The following is a 21,452-nucleotide window of genomic DNA, read 5'->3' as shown; positions in this document are numbered from 1 at the left end:
CTGCCGCGAGTCGATATATTATTTTCGCTTAAAGATAACAACGGAAATTCGGTGATCGTTAGATTTTTTGTTTACGTGGATGCCGATCGTTGCAAGTGAACGCGCGATGTTCAAGTTTGTTGGTCCTTGGTGAAGTTTTTCACATTATCGGGAAGACGACGGAACAAAGTTGTGGACGAAATCATCGCGAGGATCGATGGAAGTAGTGCGCGAGAGTACGACAGGAACTCGAAAACGGCAGGGAATAGAGATGTCGATCGGAGTTTCGAGTGACTGAGTAACGCGAGCAAGTGGCCTTCGGACAACCGATGACAGCAGATAGTAGCACGTGTTCCCGGCGTACTTTGGCCAGGACTTGAATTCACCCTGAGAGAATTTCTTCAAGACGATGTTGTGAAAAGTGTGCAAACAGCCGTGCAACGCTCGGAATATAAATAACGTGGCTCCGTTGGGAAAGAAAGTCGAAGGATTACCACCGTGACCCGGGTAAGCCGACGTTTAGTTTCTTCGAAACATTCTGCGAGGCCGTTGTTCCCGCTATAATTTCCTCGTGGAACGTCGAGCGACGGTTTATCGAACGATAAATTTGCCCGCGGCTCCGTAGCTTATATTACAAATTCCATTCCCGATAACGCATCGATTTGACTGCAGAAATGTTTAGTAAAATCGACAAGGTAAACGAGGAAGATTCACGATAACGCGCCGGCTGACCTGTATTTCATATTATCCCACCGGGTAGCTACCGCTGGATACGATGCAAGCGTCGAATCAGAGGCGAACCTGTTATTTATCCCGATCAAAGCGACACAATAAAAAGATCAAAGATATCTACGTCGGATTGCGCGCAACCTTTCCCTTCGATCGTGAACCAAATGAAACCAACTATGTACTCGTTTTTGTACGATGCGTGCGACACCACATCCTTCCAGAGGCTATACGTATAGCTCGTTAAAATCGAAACCCGTATTTCTGATAATTTTTGAATCCCTTCGATTTCTCGTCGCCGGAGGCAGTTGGTCTTTTTTTTCGAAACGTTGACGAATGTCGACCATTTATCAGTACTGCGCTGGATCCTTGTCAACGAGCAGGACAGAAACGATATCGCGAATTACGCTTGCTCGATTTTATTTCTATTTTTGTTTGCGTCGATTGCGCAGCGTGGGTGTTGCCAATGAACGCAGTGAGAGATTCGTCGGTCGCTGGTCGATAAAAAATAATACGTTTCGGTCGGCGATGCGCGAAGCGACAATCATCGTACCACTTGTTCGTCGTTCGTTGAATAGCTCGGATACCTACGTTTCCCCCGACTTTCTCTTTGTCCGCTATCTATCGGAATGGTCCTGCTCGGGCACAGGTTCCGCGAAAAATACAAGACGATCCTTTAACGATATCGTTACGTAATACGCGGTTCGCTTCGCGTCTACATCTTTCCTCGTTCCTGTTTTCACCCAACAACGTTACTCGTTACGTTGTCGGCACAAAATTGCAACTAATTTCTCTTTTGCTTGTCACGAGTCGAGGTTGAGGTTTCGCAAACTTTGCGTCTATGTAAAAGTATTAATAAAGCAAGTTTGTCGAATACGCGTTTTGCACGACGTAAGTATCAGCATGGTAGGAACGGAACACAAAATTGCACGGGAAAGAAGTTTGACTCTTAAAACGGGGTCTCTTCGGGAATGGCTTTATGGTGGCAAACTTGGAGAATGGAGTGTGCTTGATGAACGAAAGTACAAGTAACTGCCTATTTCAAACTTCCGAAATATGCTGCGTTGCACGGTTCTCGTCGTACAACCAAGGTTCACCCAAGGAAAAACGCAGTATGTAGTCTACATGTACTCGAGCGAATTAAGCTCTCCATTATAATTTACGATAGTTTGCATAGCCCTCACCCTCGTTAAATCGTCATAAACAACTGACCGAGTTGTTTACGAATAATTTCTATAGAATTCCTTTGACGTCGAAAACACTGGCGACGCGACAACAGCTTCGACGACTCTTTCGAAGGTTAATTTCTCGGCTTTCGCAAAACTCTCTCGTTACGTCGCGTCGGACGCTTCGTTAGGAAACGAGAACCGATCGTTAGGAGGGCGAAGTCCAGCGCTGTCGGTTTTTCTTGAGATTTTCTAAACGAGATTAAAGACAAATTCGTTACGTTCTTCTTTCGCGCTTCTAAATCGAAACGTTTCTTTTGGATCGGTCTCGAGAAAATTAGCCCCGCCTTAAAAGCGTTAACTCGGATAATCGTCGCCTCTTTGACGTCGCGTCGACGAACCTTCAGAAATCCCACATCTATTCTACGACTTCTTTTTCGTATTCGAGCTCGACAGTGGTCACTTAACAGCTTTGCAAAGAGACGTAAATTATTATTCAGTCGATTGAACGACGCGACATATCGTAGTCACGATCGAACGCGAAACGATATCTGGGAAAGAAGTTTACGAAAAGAAGAGGTAGCGTGTTTCTCGAGAAAGTTCGAGCTGGAATCGTAACACGAATCAAGTGGACAATAAAGTCTCCCTATTTTGTCGAACATGCATTTCCAGTGGACAGATCCCGAGTCACGTATTTGGTGTACGATAGTTCAGCTCGGAAGTAGAGAGAAGTAACTTCGTGCGTCCGATGTGGAACACATCAGAAAGACAACTCCTCTTCCCGTTGGTGATACCAACACAGCCACGTTTCTCTCCTCTTACGTTTCCCCGAAGCATCCCGGGAGAAAGGGTGGACGAGTAAAAAGTACTTACAAAGTGTCGTAGACAGTGAACGTGTTCCGTAATGTCGGCCAAACGGTGGCAGTAGCAACAGCAGCAACGGCAGCAGTACACCGATAATGCCGATCACGGAAATCGAATTCGAGCCGACACACCGGTTGTTCGCCGTCCTTCCCGTTTCGTTGGTGAACGCGTGCCACGATTTAAACTATCGCTTCGTAAATCATAAACTCGAGTGTTCCAGAAATCCTCCAACCGTTTACGATCTATTTGCTCGCGAATATGTTTACGTAGCTTTAAATCCCGATCGCGTGGGTGAGCGTCGTTCAAAGCGTCCGCAGCTCATAGCTCGATATTACCTTCTGCGTGGTGGCTCTCTTTATACGATCGTTCGTGTGGCAACATATCGGCGATAAAACCAATCTTTATAAACTAGTATCGGTATCGATCTAGATCTCCTTTTCGCCAGAAAGAATCACGGTGAGCGCAATTTTTGCTCTTCCAAGCAATCGACTAAAGGGGAAAAAATTGATTCAGCCAGAGGAAACGCGTGAAAAATAAAAAAAAAAAAAGATAAAATAGAAATCGCTTATTATTTGGTATCATCTTCGAATGTGATTTCAACGAATAGTGCCAACGGCGCCAAGTGACGATGTTATATGCACATACGATGTGCGTTAGTTGCGATATCACTTCGAAGGAAGAACGAAGTTATTCGAACGAACTGTGTAATTCGATCGCGGAAAATGATAAACGTCGGAGGAAAAGGAGTTTCGTTTACTAGCAACTTTCTCAGAGTTAAACGGAGCACGAGCATCGTTACCGACAGAAGTTCTAGCTACGATTTCAGATCGTCAAAAATAGTCCGATGGGATATTCCATTCGCATTTACCGAGCAAACACGAAAACGGTCAACGTTGAATCAGATAACGATCTGGAAGAAGTCGACGAGTAAAAACGAATCTTTGATCAAATCTTTCAACGTCGATGATGAGCAGCAGTCGATGGCTAACCAGCCGGAAGAAATTCGATTCGGTTATTTTCTTCGTTGCCACGTTCCGATTCTCATTGAAATCGCTTCTGTAACCGCGTCGTTATTAATTTCAACAGCATTTTAGATCTCTGGCTTTAAGGCCGATGTATAATTTATACTACACGACACGGATCGTCACGCGACGTTAACGTCGCGTATTAATCGCTGACGAATAGTGCGAACGGTCTCGTTTAGGCTGAATGCACACAAACGACGTTTTACAGCGCGATCCCACTGCTATCATACGTCTTTCTTTGTTTTCCCATTAAAAGAGACAGTTTCAGCTAAAAACAACGAAGACAGACATATGACGCAGCGAGGGCGCAGCGATAAAAGATCGTTCGTCTGCATGGAACCTTAAAACGCATGTTTCAATGTCCTGTCGTGCCGATGGATGCCATGTCATATCGGCTAGCTTGTTACTCATGAGAATGTTTATCGGAATTCAACCGTGTCGATTGCTCCAGCTGATTTACTTCTCGATGAAAGTCGCGCTGTAAAAAAGCGACGACACGTCACTGACCCGATTCCTATCTGTAACCTGGAAAGAAAACGATTATCTTTCTGTAAAAAGTATCTATTCTCTCGCGTTAGTCGAGATCGCCGTAAAGACCAATCCCCGTCGACGGGCAACGTCTAAATAACTTTATGGTATTTTGTTGATAGACAAGAGCGTCTGAGATCCCGCGAGCCTAGCTCGAAGTACAAGACGTAAACGTCGTTAGGATGGTTCGAGGGTGAAATTGTCAAGAGACGCTCATCAGTATGCTGTGGATATTGATCGCAGTGACGTGCATCGAGCTATCGACCTTTGCCAACGCACAGTCGAAAAAAACTACGTCTATGCAAGAAGATGCGAACAACACCGAACCAGATCATCCGAGTAAGTACTTTTCTTACTCTTCTTTAGTTTTATTTCGAGTTGTTTTGCGTCCGGAACACATAAAACGGGAACGTCGGCTGTCGAGTAAACGTATCGTTGCCACTTTAAAGAAAACCGCGGTACTTGATTCGTAAATGTGTACCCGTATTTTCGATTTGCCAAACGAAACTCCGAAATAATGCTTACAGTGTCTCTCTTATAAGTGTACCAACATGTATACGTACGTACCACTCTCGTGTAGCAAGAAAAACAATTTGTTAAAATGGTTGCATGAACGTGCTTCGGCTGGACGATGTTCTCTTCTGCTCATCGTGCCACTGCATCGTGGCAAACGAACAGAGGGTACGTTACCGGGAAACAGAGAAACTACTCGCACAAATTACAGCGTGAAACTTTTTCTCTAATTTATTTGCGCATTTCCGTACAGCCGGCAAGGTATCAAAATTAACGTGTAATGGATACGTATCTCGAGACTGAATCCACCGAAACTCGTCATATCCGCAACTTTTTCCGATACGCGTGTGAAATCGTTGGCTTCGCTCGGCCAGCAAAATGTGTTTTCCCGAGAACGATCGAGTATATCGTAGGCGACGAAAATTGGAAGGATTAGGTTTAGATTCACAGAGACTCTCGTCGATCCTTGTAAGGCAAACGTTAAGGTTCCGCGATCGTGAGAGGAGCAAGGAGAAAGCACGTGGTAAGAGGGCCGCTGAATTGTGAGAGTTTGCAACGGGGATTTAACAGATTAGTCAGGGTCTATAGAGCGTGCACTTTATAAGTCCTGGATGAAACCAAACTAATTAGATATGTATGGTCGGAGCGTCGCTGTGGGACATATAATTAATGCGGTGCACCGGCTAAATGAGAAATTAATTACGATATGGAAATCAGAAGGATCCCACGGCCTGGTTTACCATCGTTACCTGGGGACTAAAGTCCCGACGGATCTACGTTTCTTTGACCCGGACGCACGTGCGGAACGTGAGCTGCAACGAGGCACGTGTTACCAGAACAGGACGATGCACATGTGCCGGGTAAAACTGTGATTCCACTCTTCTCGTTGAGAGGATACAGTTCGTCGATCGCGGAACGTACCGTCACGTCGCGTCGGGACGACTTCGATTCGCTTTCGTGCCACCTCCCAAACACGATCGCCCTTTACCTCCGACACGAGCGTGGGCGTATTGCCTTCTCCAGTCGACGAAATACTCGACTACTCGCCCGTCCCCTCTAGCCGCTAGTTGCTCCGTGATAGTAACCGCGTCTCGAAAAGAGGTTTCGACCAAAACGCGTTCCCCTAGATGGTTAAATATTAGGGTTAAGAGTTAAGGATCGAGTTAACTCTGTCGTTGAACCGAGGCCAACGAAACTACACAGTTTGCTCTACACCCTACACGATCTACGTGCCGGTTTCCATGAACTTGCTCCCTGTTAATCTCGTTGAAAACCGAAACCCACGGACATTCGCGTCTGTCCGGGATTAGTTTCCGAAATTTGGATTTCCGTTGGTTGGACAATGGCTTTGCCTGTCTAACTCCTACCTCGGAAAACAGCGAGCATCGATTCGATACATTAGCGCACGCTATTTAAACAATGCCCCTGTTGCCGAGGAATCTACATAGATAGGAAGATGCCTCTGATAATTAGAATATTCTGAAAGGTTGGTCGAGATGAAGTTCTCGGTTATCCGTAGCCTCGTTGATTAACAAAGACCCAGAGTGTGTTGGTAGATTTTATAAAACGAACTTTGAGCCAATTAAACGAAGCACTCCGGATATTAACGAATTGGAAAGAACGTTTTCTCGTCGGTCCAAGCGTCGGGAAATTTTATCGCTTCATCGGAGAACCGATTAAATTTCCCCATGTTTCTTCTTCTTTCTGCTCGGACATCTTACTTTTCAAACAGTAATTCGCAAGAAAGGCTCGGTTTCTCCAAGGTTTGAATTTTGTTTAGTGGCAAATATCGGCGCAACGTGTACAACAAACGATTCGGAACGTTGTAGCTTGTCGGCTACCCTTTTGAAAGGAGTGCGAGCGGGGCACCGTGCCGAACGTGTCGGTTCCTCAACAGCGACCTTTGATTTCTAAAATTTCCGCGTCGGTATCGGCTACGCTAACGAGTTTACGAGTTTACTAAAGTATTTTCTTTAGTGGACTCAACAAAGAATTCTAGGATCTGAGAGACTTTTTAGTAGACTCGGGTATATTGGAACGCAATCTGCTTCCATGGTTATTGGATTTCAGTCTTCGCAAACAAACGAGAGTAACGCGTAAATTCGAGGCATGAGTGCGCGGTTAAAAATCGATTCCAGGATAAATATATCGTAGCAGCGATCGAAATTTTCCATGTAATCTACCAGCAGAGGATAAAAGCTCGTTTCCTCGCGTAAAACATTGTTTCTCTTAACCTTTTTAAACAGATAAAAAGAGCAACGGGCAAAGTAACGCGGACCGACGCATTTAAAGGTCTTACACTTTGTCCCTGGAACGCTTAGACGGGAGATGGTAGAAAAATCTACGGTAAATATACCTTTAAGTATCCTTTCAAAGGGTGGAGGGTGCTCGTTCGTCGAGAAGAGTTCGGTGCGAGGGGGAAAAAAAAGAAGCGAAATATCGCGGAAAAATTACCTTCCCAAAGGGACGCCCAAATAGAGAGAGTTTAGATAAAAATTTCCTACGTTTGTCACGGTCCTTCCTAATTAAAGGTTCCGAGATTAATGCCGGTAATTTTCCACCGCTCCGGGCAATCGATACCTTCTCGCTAGGACGTTCAGCAACGAATCTCCGTCCGATTTTCTAATGCCCATTTTCCAACTAATGGAAACTGATCTCGTATGGAACGCATACTTTTATGTATATCTTCGGACACGTCTCTCAAGTATCCTTGCAAAGATGTGCGTTAATTTAGCAAATTTTGACGTCGCGGCAGAAGAGGTTGCAGATTCGAATTTGCGAGTCTAGGGTTTTAGAAGAAACGAACGATATATCAGTTGGCGAGATTTTAAACCATTATGGAGTGTGTTCGGCGAACTACGTACTCATTTCGGATATAAGCTGCTTTCAGCCGCGAGCGCCTCTTCTTGCTAGCGCGGCGGCAGCGTATCGCGAGACTCAGCTGGTTACACGAAACAACGATCAAGCCGCTCTAACGAGTGTTTAAACTAAGCTTGTTAACCATCGCGAACGAACAAGAAGCGTCCAAGTGAAACGAACGCGCGTACTACACCCGTCGAAGCTTTACCCCCTCCAAAACCAGCTGTCATCCCTTCGAGTTTCTTTTACATCCGCGTTCGGTGCAAGTTCTTCGAACTTAACGCGTTGCCGGAGGAAAACCTAAATTGAACGGGAGGTACTACTTTCGTTCGCGAACCGGATATTAACATCATATTCGAAACAGCCGCCCGTAACCCACTTAATCGAACGAAATTTGTTACTCGCGAAATTTTAATTTGCCCTCGTTAATTATCCTGTTGGCCATGTTAAAGGCAGCAAGTCGATAAGGGAGAACTGTCCCAAGAGCCGATATTTCGCTACAGCATGCTAAGCTTCTCTGCGACACGAACCTCGAAATGAACGTGAAATAATAATTACCTAATTACGTACTACTCACAGGGGTGTATTAAGAGGATTCCGCATTCTCACGGTACATGTAATCCCCGATGAAATTTACACGCGCTCTATCCAGAGTATCGGACCGATGAGAACGACTTTCCGATCCTGTTTCGCTCGAACAATTCGCTCTTCCTCCTCTTCTCCCCTCGCCCCTTTCTCTCTTTCCTTCTTTCTTTCTTACCGAACCGACAAAAGATTTGTACAAAAATTATACTGAATTTTTCACGCGTACGAACGTTGTATCACAACCTATCCGTATGTCGAACAATATTGTCGTATCCTCTTATAACTAAAATCAAGCACTTAAGCCAGAATCGATGAACACCACTGACCCGGTTTCCCAGAAAATGTGTTGCACCGTAGCTAGATGAATTCAGCAAGATCGTTTCGTATGAAAGAGATCAATTTCCGTTTCTGCAAATTGTTCGCGTGCCTTTCGTTTCTGCGACAGCCTCGATGAAAGACGTTCAAAAGTTCGTTTCTCTTATTCTTTTCCTCTTTCTTTTTCCTTCTTCTTGTATTAATGCAAGCGTAACACGTGTGCGATTGAATGTTAGAGCAATGCCGGCGATGCAAGATCTTTCGATCGTAATCAAACGAAAACATGTATGCGCCACACATTTCGCTGTATCGATTTTCCTTGTATTGTTACCTCTAAGGGACATACATTGCTGAGTTTAATAATGTTTCATTAAAGGCTCCAAAGGAAGGATGATATTAAAACTTGTACGCTATTAGAATTTCGGATTTAACCTCGACGCTGTAGCCGCGTTCTTTCTCTGGCTAATATTTTCCCCTTATTTTCAGAACAATTGCGTTTAAACGTAACGACCAATTTTTAAAACTGCAACGGAAATCTAACTATAATCAAAAGCCCACGAACGAAATTTCGGTTATATATATTGCGCGTGTGTTTTAAAAAGTAATTGTTTTTACCATTTGGAGGAAAAATTTGAACTTTAATTTCCATTGTACTTACTCTGTCCGAAGAACGATAATCACGCAGCGTATCTTTACGATTTGAAACAGGAAATTACGCGCAGCTGTATGGTTACGTTTTGTATAGGTACCGCACATCTGCGGTTGATATCACAAAATCCTTTGGTCAATGAAAAGCCGTTATTAAATAATTATTGTAATCATCAGCCACTAATATTACGCGAACATGCGTAAGTAGAGTAAATATGTGCATAGCTGTCGGTCGCTCGATACGATATCGAAATTATAATTTTACCATTCGTAGCGCAACAGACGTGCTGGTTCTTTTTCTTTCGAAAACTGGTCGATTCATCGCGGAGGAGATTTTGTTTCATTTCGTTTCGTTTTATATTTTCTTGATAACGTCGACCAACTTTACCATAGAACCAATTGGAAACGTGGTTCGTAAGTTACGGCGCGCAAGTTACGCGTAACCAAAATGCGAATTCGAGAGTAATGACGACGCAGTTGATCAAAGGAAGTAAACTAGTTAGTAATTAATCAAGTTGCACTCGTGAGCGAACCAAATATTCCAGGAGATTGGTTTTCTGCCATCAGTTTTCGTATCCTGTATCTCGAATTTTCCAAATCGTGTTAGCCTTACGTTTCTTATACTCCGTGCGTATGGTGTTCGTTAGCGTGGTCCAGTCAAAGCGTTGCTGACTTTGCGTATTGATAAAACTCGAAGCTTTTATTCGATATTTTTGGCGAAACGAGGTATCGTAATTTCTTTCGTTAACGTAGATTATCTTGGCATAGACGTTGCGCGAAATTTCCATAAACGCGCCATGATAACGAGAACACTGCCGTATTTCTACCGAAAGGCAAAACCGACCCGACTTAAAGTAAAACTTGTTACGCTATTGAAAACTTCGTTTTCCTTACGCTTCTCACTTTCTATATTCTACGTCGAATACCAGTCATTTGCATCAACTGCGAATTCGCTGAAACGCGTATACCAACAGTTTTGCTCGCGTTATCGTCCAAAATTCAAACACCTTTCGAACTCTTGTTCTGTCACACGCTCTAATTGCTAATTTCGTTTTAAACGCTGTTATTCCAAACATACATAGCGGATTAACGCGTCCTATTTTTGTCATATCCACGCAACTTTTCATCCAAACGTACGTCCGTTTCGAATATTTCCAATTAACCTATGTTTCACGATAATTACGTTTCTTTCTACGTATCGTCAATTCGTTCGTTCACGCAACCGAATCTATCCATTCGCGTTCTCCGTTTGTTCCTATAACGTTTGAAAGTACGTACTTTACGGCAACGTACTTACGCTTTGCGAACCCTCGTACCGAGGAACATGGGTCGTTGAATGAATTTTAAGCGGGCATTTATCCAATTTAGAATAATTAAAGCAAAACTATCGGAAGCGGAATTTAACCTCGACGAGACGTAGGAGCTGGTAGCCGCGTTATAATATTATGTAGTTAACGTTTTCGCAAAGAAGCGCGCTTATCAGCCATAAAACAAGACGCTTACAAAGTGGACCAGTTGAAAGTGGTAGAAGAGAAAAGTGGTGTAGGTTGACCGATGAATTCCCTCGAGGCGGTTGAAATTTTAATTAATCGGGAGTACGAAGCGCAAGACATTTTTATAAATTTATCTTTGCTTCTTCTTTTATTCGACCAATTTCTTCGCGGTTCTCCAGAATCAACACGATACTCGTATCGTCGCGCCGATCTTAAAACGTCTCACGATCGCACAACGCTTCGATTACGTTTATCCGACGTCTATGCCGAAATTCGTTGCGCTCACGTCTCTTAACGGAAAGCGATTATCGAACGCGATCGTACAAATAAATATCATTGGTATTAGCGAATTTCTAGGAAACTCGTAAAAACACTCGTTCTCTCTTCCCTCCTCCTCTTTTATCTCGCATCGTTCCTTCTGCTTCGATCCTTTAAAAACGACATCGTCCATCGATAATCGATCTCAATTACGACGAGTCTGACGCTCGGAGAATCGAATCGGGCATCGAGAACGGTGAAACAGCGTCGTCCGCTTCAAGGTATACCGGTTAACGACGTGGATGTCGACGTCGGGTCCGATAATCCGCAGTCAATTAGCACGGTAACCGATTTCCAACCACGATCACCGCGTCACTCCTCTGTACGCATCGAGACGCACGGTTTTCCATCCTCTGAACGCAAAATCCGCATTCTACTCTGTTCCTGCAGGTACACTGACCGGACACACCGACCACCGGATCCCCTACGACGTCCTCTTCGTCGATCCACGAATCCTGCTAAATACAGCATCGATGTTTACCCCGGCGGCTAAATCGTCTAGCTACTAGCATATACGGCAAATGCATCGGATGGATGCCACTTCCGATAAGGGTTCGATGCACCCTGCCTACAACGGTTACGACCTTTGCTCTAACGACAACGTCTAGTTCCGTCCACGGATATCTCGCCTCGATTACCACCGGAACCAGTATCCTTTCGTTCCACGATTCCCGTGAAACCTTCGAATTAGTGGCTTTTTCAATAGCTCGGTCTCAATTGCTTTCTTCTCCTGCCAAGAATACGTACGTCGTGTATTTTTCGTTCGAAGAGAAACGTCCAGTACAAACAACAAGCACGAAACGATCGGATAGAAGCTTTGACAATCGGCTACTACGTTTATAGCGTTATGTGCATCAGCGTTAATGAAATTCTGCTTATTACATCGATACTTTTTCGTTAACGCCATGAATACGCCCGGTCAATTACATTTTCGAACCAACTAATCATACTGTACGGATGAATAATTACAATCGCGTTGTGTTTAATCACCGTTCCATGATTTACGTTCGTTTCGAGTGAAACGAGGACAGAAATCTGAATCCAGACCGAATATATCGGGGAAAAATGAAGATATTTGAAAACCGAGCATCGGTCTCGCTGTTGGCCAAATTTTCATTGGCTTAGCAGAGCTTCTGGCGCATGGATAATTTGTGTACGCAATAACCCTTACCAACGATCTGTGCTATCGTAATCCTATGAATTATTCTAACGGTATTCCGATATCGTTCGATACCGTACGTTATTATATCCTGTAATAAACAAGAACGTAACACCGACGGGAAAGAAGTTAAATCGCAACCACGGACGTTATCTCGTAGCCTTAGAAACGTAGAAGAATAAATTGAAGGTAAGACGAGGGAGTATCGTCGTCGAGTTGCAGTGGTAACGGGTCGAGACAGGCCAGACACCGTAAATCGCGGTAAGAGGTTTCTGGAGGGAAAAAAGTCGTGGCACGAGAGTTCCATTCCGATATGATTTTAAGACGAACCGCGTCTCTCGAGGAAGAACAAAAACGATGCAGTTCGGATACCTAGAAAGGGAGCCGAGGATACGGAAACGGAGAAAAGAGAAAAGAGCGGAGGTCAATGGAAGAAAGATGAAAGAAAGAACGAAAGGAGAGATAGAGCGCTTTCGATTTCAAACTGAATAATGCACTCGGTGCCGTGATCTTTGCCATTTTCGCGAATACAATTTCTCTGTTGGAAACGGGACGGCGGGCTTCTTGGGAAAGTCTTCGTTCCTACGTCAATTACATCGATTCCTTTCTGTTTGTTCTTTATAACCAATCTCGGAAATGTACACGCCTTTTCCTCTTTGCTCGAGTCACGGTTACTAAAAGAAAAAAGTGGAACGAGTCGACTGGGAGACGACACGGCGGCTGGGGGGAAAAAATGAAACGGAACGAAGAGAGATGATGACGAGTCGATAACAAAGCAAAGACGAACTTCCATTTTAATAGCACCTAAGTTTGCGTGGAGATCGCAGCAAATCTCAAAGATGGTGACAAAGAGCGAAATCGCGTGACCGGATATCTCGTTTAGTTTCATAGGTCGCGGATTGCGTTTGGGGCCGCAGGAAATCGCGAAACCGTAAGTGGCTTTCGTTATTCTTTATCCTGTAAACCAGGCAGTTAGTAAACAACGAACTGGGCGGGAACATTCGAACGGCAAGCAGCTCTGGCGAGCGGCCAACATCTCGTTTGTCGATGGATTTGACGTTCGCTCGTGAGACATTTCTCATCGAGGCTGTCGTCGCGCCAACGTACAAGCATAGTTTTTTCTTTTTTTATTCGCGGACAAATCAAGATTAAGCAGGAAAGCGATAGATTTATCGACGCGGTCCGATCACAATTACTCGATTCTTTGTCAAACGTGTACGTACACGTTCGTAAATCACGAGCGATTAAAACGAAAGCGAAATTGATCCGTGCCCGAAAAAAGAATACGAGCACTTTCCACTATAAACAACGTTATAAAATTAAGCTGCGTATACTCCAAGCATGTAGCGTTTACAGGCCCATGTCGTAAACTTGAATGTAAACAGCGAGTTTGTGTACACGCAACGCTTTACGGGTGCACTTTGTGCAGATTTCGATCCGTGTAAAATCAACGTCCCTCCAGCGTATGTAGCAAATTGAAGTCGCGTAACGCGGTTAAAAGGTGAGCACGTGGTAACGTTAGCCGCATACGATTGTTTGCGAATTACTCGGCCGTCAGCTTCGTTCTCCGTTCCACGAGAACACGCTACTATCCACAATGATCACCACCCGCCATTGTCCTCGTAATTCTCCTACTGTTTGACACGTTTCTATAGTATCAAAGCGATACTTTCAAGACTATTCTCTTTCCTGAATCGAAAATTTCGGATTTTCAACCTGCTCCCGTTTAGTTCAACGCGCGCCACGTAAATCACGCACCCGCATTTTTCGGTAAACGAACCATCGAGTCGCGTGAAAGGTCGTTGCCATCTCGATACCGTACACCTACGCTTAGAACCAGATGCGACAGAAAAAAGACAAAGGACCTCCTAACTTTACGACCGATCAAAAACCCATACCCGCTTCGCCATTACTTTCGACTGCCTTTTCCGAAGATGCTGCACGAAAAGAAGAAAATCTCATCATTTTCAGCGATACGTTTCTCACTATTATTTAACGCTACTTACATTTGGTTTAAACGGGATCGCAACAGGCTGTCCCATTTACCATCCGAGCGTGAAAATATGCTGTGCGTTCTGGTACACTTTATAGCTGGCGAAATGTTTCAACGCTCGAGCGAAGATTCGCCGCGCATAATACCTGCTCATGGTTAAAATGGTACAAAAGAATTGCGTAAGCTTTTTCGCTAGTAAAGCAGGTCGATTTTCCGGAAAGAATCCAAACAAATACTCATTTTCCGCGGTAATTATTATGTAACCGAGCTAACGTTGTTCGAAATTCCACGATACAATACAAGATATTTTGTTCGCAAAGTAATATTTTTCTTTTTTACCCGAGTTTGTTCAAAGGGAAAGTTTATCTTCTGCTCTTGAGCGTTCACCGTGTTTGTCGAGTATCGATGTTTTAATTTCCTTCTCCGCTAACGTTGACTCGTACCACTCGGTTCGTTCTTTCGTTCTTCGCAATTCGAATCATGGTCGATTACCTTTTGCTACTTTTCTTTGAAAAGTTTCCGCATCTCTCATTAAGAAGGACTCGGTGCATTAGAACTATCGAACGGTATTCGGCACTGCTAGCCGTCCATAGTCCTACATACTCCTTATACGAATGTTTGTTGAACCGATTCATCGTTTACGGCGCTAGGTTTTCCTTGTAGCCATCTTTCAAAACTTTCACTTCCCCTCGGCCGTTCCATTTTCCTTTCCTGCGGAATAAAGGCTCATAATGTATGGCGAGCCAGCTGCACCGAAACCTTTACGACCCGTTTTCCGCCGGCCCGGTATTCCATCTCGGCGACCGGACATAAAGAAACAGAAAGATATTCTGCTTGGCCTATTCTTTTTGGCCAAGCTCGCTGCTGAGTAGAAGGTATTTGCTAAATACGGAATTTCGCCTTGGAAACGATTTCTCGTTTATATCTCAGCCTTCTTTTCCTTTGCCATCCAAATTACTTCCGGCCGAAAGGATCGACTGTCGTCATTCTCCCGCGCAAAAAGCATTACATTGCCGCGCAGCCGCATGCCGCCTCCTCTGCTCGCACCTTCACGACACTCTTCTACCGACAAAAAAAGCCAAAATTCGCGCGATATCGCTTCGTCTCACCCATAGTTCTGGCTCGTACTTTCGAAGGAAGCGATATTTTCCGTGGTCGTTCATGGGATAGAAAATAAAACGATTTCTAATCCGACTAACGCAAATTGACCGAAACACGGCTCTAGCTACGCTAAATTGCCGTGAAACTGAAAGGAAGGAAATCGCGTAGCAAAAATTTACTGAATACGGGACAGATTGGGTACCGAGGGGAGGAAAGGGTGGACGAAGTGAACGGAGGGGGGAGCAGGTTGCCTCAAAATTCTGGTCCGAGTTTAGCGTCGCAGTAATTATACTCATCAACAGAAGTGTCACAAGCAGACTCGCTTTATTATATGACCGCTTGACAGTGCCGCGCGACATCATTGTTTTCTAAAGAATTTAAATTAAATTCCGAGTCGGCAAAAGTCCCGGTACACAATACGACATTGCTTCACCTAATAGTTTTCGATCTACATTAATTAGTTCTCGTTATGCTGGCCAGCAACGAACACCAAACAGACAGAAATTCCTAATTAATCAGCCTCCCCATTATTGCATACTTTAAATTGATGAGTCCGTTTAACAGATATAATCGAACGAAATATACATATAATACATACATATGTACGTACGCTATGCACGCAATGGACGCGCGTTCCATCGATAAGCGAGGGTTAGAAGGTCATTCATATAAAGGCATTCGCGATATAGTCGACGTTACTCGGAAACGATCGACCCTCGATCGTACGAGCGTTTGATCGGTTAACAATCTATGAAACAATTTCGACGACAATTTCAGAGCGTACATTTCTCTAACGTAGTTGATTGACCGAAGAGCTAATGCCGTGGTATTTCTTTCCCGATTAAAGCGGGTAAAACGAATTTCGACATTACCGCGTAACGATTTGCGGAAGCACGTACTTACTAGCAGAAAGTCGTTGTAATGCGGACGTAAATGCAATACGTGTTTCCGCGCCAAACGCATAGAGAGTCGGAACGTCCTCCCGTCGCGCGATACGACGACGAGTACCAAGGCGACATCGACTTAAATGAATTTCACCGACAAACTCCACGGTGATGTCGTCATTTTCTCGCGAAACTCATTTTACGCGACCGCAAGAGAATACTCCCGTTGAATTCGTACCGCATCGGAAGATTTCAACGACTCGGCTCCATCTCGTCCGTATCTTTTGTTCCATGATCGCGTTCGTTCCGATGCGATCAAGAAGATACACGAATGTTACGTGTTTCCGATGAAAGGATAGCAGCGGCATGATGCATTTCGATAAATAACACGGCAACGAGGATTCCTTGCGAAGCAGGATTTACTTACGAGACCGATCATATTGGGTTGGCAACTAGATGATCGTCATTACCAACTAATGACAAAATCCGCAATCACTTACTTGCCAACCCAACAGATATTGACGAATCACCGACGTTAACTTACGATTCGCATTTGAGCGATTAATGCGCCTGGCTAATTTCGAGCTTAGAGAGGAAGAACGCATGAAAACTTGACGCGTTTCAGTCGAAGGTAAACCTTCTCGAGAGGCTCGGGAAGCTCGAAAAATCCGAAAAGCTCGAAAAGCTCGGAAAGCTCGGAAAGCTCGGAGAGCTCGAAAAGCTCGAAAATCTGAAAAAGCCGTTCAAAAAACCGAATACGGAAGGATTATTCATGAACCTTGACGGCAACGACGCCGGGGCCAAGTTGCTCGATAAAAATCTGCATTATTACCGGAAGTGCTCGTCGTCGGTACGGACGAGGGACGGAACAGTGAGTGTCGTGAACCGTACTTAAGTACCCACTTTGCGTCGATCCGCCGACAACCGATTTGCTTTACCCGGGACCAACGTTTATTTATTGCTCGCGTACTTTTCGTCCATCGAAATACGTATATAGCTGTACGTTCTGTGTCCTGTGTATATCTACGTACACTGTATCTACATGTACGTCTATCGTATCGCCATATATTAACGCACTAGTCCGACATTTATACCCCTTTTGTTTCATCTCTTTTTCTCGGGTCAGTTCGGTGGCTTATTTACATGTACACAGGCTGAAAATGTTTTCGCTCGCAAAGAAACGAACATTTCGGTATCGGATTTGGTTTGCTTACGAAGCAAACGTTGCGATCTCGCCTGCTCGCGTACGAAATATTTCACGATTTAAAAAATAATTTATTTCACACGCGATTTTTCGCCGTCGGTTTAACGCCAAAAGAGATTTAATGAATCGTAGGTGCACGTGCAATTTCTAGCCGAGTGTTAAAGTATATTTCATGAGTCGCGAGAAACATAACGTTAGCCGCCTCGAATATGGTAAAGACCGAATACGTGAAACCGATAAATTATTTCCACCCTATTAACGTAACCGTCGATACTTTCCATTCCGTAGTAATGGATCACGGAGAATTTTCCTTTTTCGTGGAAAATATCCATAACTCCAAGCTCGCCATAATTCTTAATTTCGAAGGTGCTCGAGGCTCGTTCCCGGTGGTCCCGATAAAAGGTTTTTAAACGAAACGTCGATACGTTTCGTTTCGCGAACAAAAAGAAAAAAGAAGAGAAAGCTAACCAGAATTAATTACGAGTTTCCTCGCATAAAAGCATTATTACTGAAACTTTCGTTCGCGCGAGTCGTTTCTGTTCTGGTCCCAACTTCGAATCATTTCCCTTACTCCTTTCGCCATCTCCATGCACTCTCCGCTAACGTTCTCTACCGCATCCGTGTTTTCTCATTCACATCTATCTCTTTCTGAAATAATCGCGTCCTTTTTGTATTCGCGCCGTAATTAATAATTGTTCGTTGAAGTCGTTCGAAACTCGAACGCGCGACGAAAAGGTTTCAACGCGTTGTCACTGTGTGTTACAGTACCCATGGAGTCGATACAGGGAGTGGCAGGGCAGAAAGCAACTTTGCCCTGTAATATACAACCCCGTGAGCCCAACGACGCCGTCTCTATGGTACTCTGGTTTAAAGAGGACAGCGGCGAGCCTCTCTACAGGTAAGCCATCATTGTTATTTACGAGAGATATCGTTCAAATCTCCGCACCCCTCTGTTTGCAATATTTTCAGTAATACTATCGTTGCTATGCCACTTCGTAATCGCGATGCTCCGTAGAAAATTGTTTCTCGCTCGGATCTCGAATCCGATACATATTCTGATGGTAGACAACGTGTTTCTCAGATTCCTCAAGGCACCGTTGAAAAATGTTCTTCTCTCGACGTGGTTTAAGCTTTGATAGAAAGATAGATTTTTGCCGATTACGCGAAACAACGCGGATTCGCGGCAATTTCCATGATCGCGAAGTCGTCTAGCCGGGGATTTCCCAGCGATCCGGCACGCGCAAGACCAAAACGAAACTGGGATTTCGTTAAGCCACGAATCACCTTTGTCTTCCATTCTTTATATGCTAGTTCCATCGGCCACCGATTCCGTCCTCGTAAATATCGTCTTTATGGAGAGACCCATAAAACGAGGATAACAGGTATACCTCTTTGGTAACGAGTGCCGGAAGATGCGCCATCGCTTTCCAGGATCGCGCACACGTTCGAGCCTGCATTTTCCACGCTTCCATCTCTGCGTAATTTAATGCGTATTTTTTTTCTTTTCTACACGGTTTTTTCGTGGAAATCCGTTTCGATGATATTCCGCGTGCGGAAGTCAGAGTTTCGATAAAACCGGAGAAAAGGGTTTCTTTGTTTGTTTAGTGCTATTACGAAATTCTAGGTGGAATTGCGGTCGCGTGACCGGCGAAACGGTAATTTCCAACTGAAACGTAGCGCGATCGAGCGCTAAACAATCCCTGACGACTCTGAGCAGAGGCGCGAACGACGTTCCTTCGGAACGACCAGCAACGTAATACGTACTAGCTTTCCGGCTTGGCATTATCGCGTCTCATAAAAAGTCTTATTTCACAGCGAGAAGAATACATAAAGCCGGTAGAAACTGCTTTTTATTCTCCCTGCGAACCGTTCAACCGCTCCGTTCGTATACTTGCTACTCGTACCGCTACTCGTACGCGTGATAAAAACTTTCGAAATGTCTTTCTCCGAAGCTGAAGCCGGCGCTGATATTCGACAGTCAAGAGAGCGAAATTCAATATTAATATTTAATTTCTGTCGCGGGTGGCAACGATGAACAGGAAATTTCAAGAAATACGAGCGGAATAAATTTTGCGCAGGATGAGACACGGTTTTGGATGCCATACCATGCACTACAGACGGAATCGAAATGAAATTCATACGAATTCGTATTCGGTTTACGAGGATATGAGTACGTCGCAAGAAATTCCTATAGAGACGATTTACGAGACACGCACGCTCCATTCCGATAGAGCGTCGCTAATTACTTTGAGAGAGATAGAATTTCCGATCGTTTTGTTCCCAGACTTTGCGATACTTCGCGAGAAAGGAAGGATCAATGATATACGCTCCTTTCCGAGGCTCGAGGAGGCAATAACGTTGCACGGCTTGCTTCCTCCAGCGGATAGTACGAGTTTCAAGATGGCTGTCGATCAATCTCCTTGTTATCCATGCATTGGTACAGCTGTGTGTACATGCATAAATGGAGTTATACAGGATACGCGAGTACCATCGGAGCTACGAATAGCACCGTCTGCGCGATATACACTCGCATCAAGGCCTGTCACTAATTAATGTGTTCCACCCTCGTAAGGTAAATGAACGTCGCTTATGAAATGCAAATTCAAACGAACAGCTTAATTAGAAAGTATCCGAATTATTACGGCATTATTTCCAAGCTGGCAACCTCGACGCCATTTGAAAACAGGCGGAGATTGAAACGTTACGAAACGTCGTTAGTCTCTGCTCTTTCGCGGTCGTTAGATTGCGCAAGATTAAGTCATTCCGGCGTTTTCATAATTTTCGTGACGAGATATATCGCGTTCAAGCCGAACGCGCGTCTTTGCGTGCTGGACAGAAGTAACGATAAAGCGAAAAGCTTTGGTCGTTATAGCAACAACTTTTTAAAATTTTTACGTCCAGCAAGAAACGAGTTATTCCGAGCAGCAACGTCAACCACCTGCCCAGCTGATAACGGATAATACCGTGCTTATTAAACACGTGCCAGGATTAAAAAGAGGCTACTTTCGCATTCAGAAACGTAATGCTTTTCTCCCAGCTGTGGACTTCTACGGTGCAAAAATATACCGGTATAATCAGAGAAAAAGTTAATTGTCGGAGCACTGTTCGAAACACGGACACCGAGCCGCGCGAATCATCAAACTCGAAACGTGTGTACGTCGAGCGCGAGTGTAAGAGCGATGCGCGTGCGAGAAGAGTCGGCTGCGAGCGGCGACGTGGCGACGCGTCGACGAAACGCTAGTGGAACTCGAGAAACTCGAGGAACCCTCGTCCGAAGATCAAACGTCATAACCAGTGTAATCGTACACTCGCCGTCAGACGCATCGACTAACCAGAGTGCGCCACTTGGCATTTCCGTTTAACCGTGTAGGATCGTTGACACGGACACAAACGCATGGTCTGATGCGATCCCTTAAACGCGCACGACGTGATATTACGCTGCCGTCGCTATTAAACTGCCTTCCATCCTTCACCTTCTCATCCTCGTTCACGTTTCTCGTTCAACGTTCGCTTACCCACCGGCTTACCCGTTTTCCTTTCCATTTGTCTTCCTTACTGTGCTCGCTCGACCTCCTTCGTCACGCCGATCGCCCCCGTTCCTTTCTACCAATCACCGTCGCGTGAACCTTCTTCTTTCGTTAAGCTATGCGAAACTTTTCGCTATCCTTTCTGTTGTCTCTAAACAGTTTTCCGTAATCGCAACCTGACAGTTCTAATTCTAATACAGCCGAATTCTCGTTCGATCGAGAACCAGGTAACGATTCAGCGATGGATGTCGCGAAAGCAGTCTTCGACTTAACAATCGATGAATATCGCCGTCTACACCGCTGCGATCGTTTAATCGATCGTATTCGTACATGCACAAACACGAGACAACGCGAAACGGAGCAAGGATCATCAAACTCACATACAAACTTTAATTACTTCTCACGATGAATTGCCGGATTGTGCGGCAAACTTTGCGAATACGAACGCACACCTGCGAACGGTTTTCGGCCTCTACCCGGCCGATCGTGCTGACGTCAGGTGCTGCTCCGTCGAGTATCGTTGCGCGCTTGGTTCAACCGCAACCTCTTCGCCCTTCCAACCTCG

The 21,452-nt window shown here is 44.7% G+C and overlaps 1 protein-coding gene across 3 annotated transcripts in view; it reads left to right on the top strand.

Annotated features, from left to right (window-relative positions):
- The first annotated feature begins 345 nt into the window (after positions 1-345).
- Positions 346-21,452, top strand: part of LOC126921897 (nephrin-like) — a 99,254-nt gene continuing 78,147 nt past the window's right edge. For 2 of the 3 annotated variants that reach the window (XR_007712592.1, XM_050733912.1), the window contains exons 1-3: positions 346-486; positions 4,411-4,627; positions 18,126-18,258. Coding sequence is in view for 2 of the 3 variants with exons in the window: in XM_050733912.1 (XP_050589869.1) it covers positions 4,510-4,627; positions 18,126-18,258 (251 nt within the window). In the remaining variant the exon portion in view is untranslated. The remainder of the gene's footprint in view (positions 487-4,410; positions 4,628-18,125; positions 18,259-21,452) is intronic. The other variant, XM_050733914.1, reaches the window with a different exon arrangement.

This window comes from Bombus affinis, chromosome 11 (assembly GCF_024516045.1).
Source record: "Bombus affinis isolate iyBomAffi1 chromosome 11, iyBomAffi1.2, whole genome shotgun sequence".
Lineage (NCBI taxonomy): Eukaryota > Metazoa > Arthropoda > Insecta > Hymenoptera > Apidae > Bombus > Bombus affinis.
Note: the sequence above shows the minus strand (reverse complement) of the source record. Positions and strands in the feature narration are given on the sequence as shown.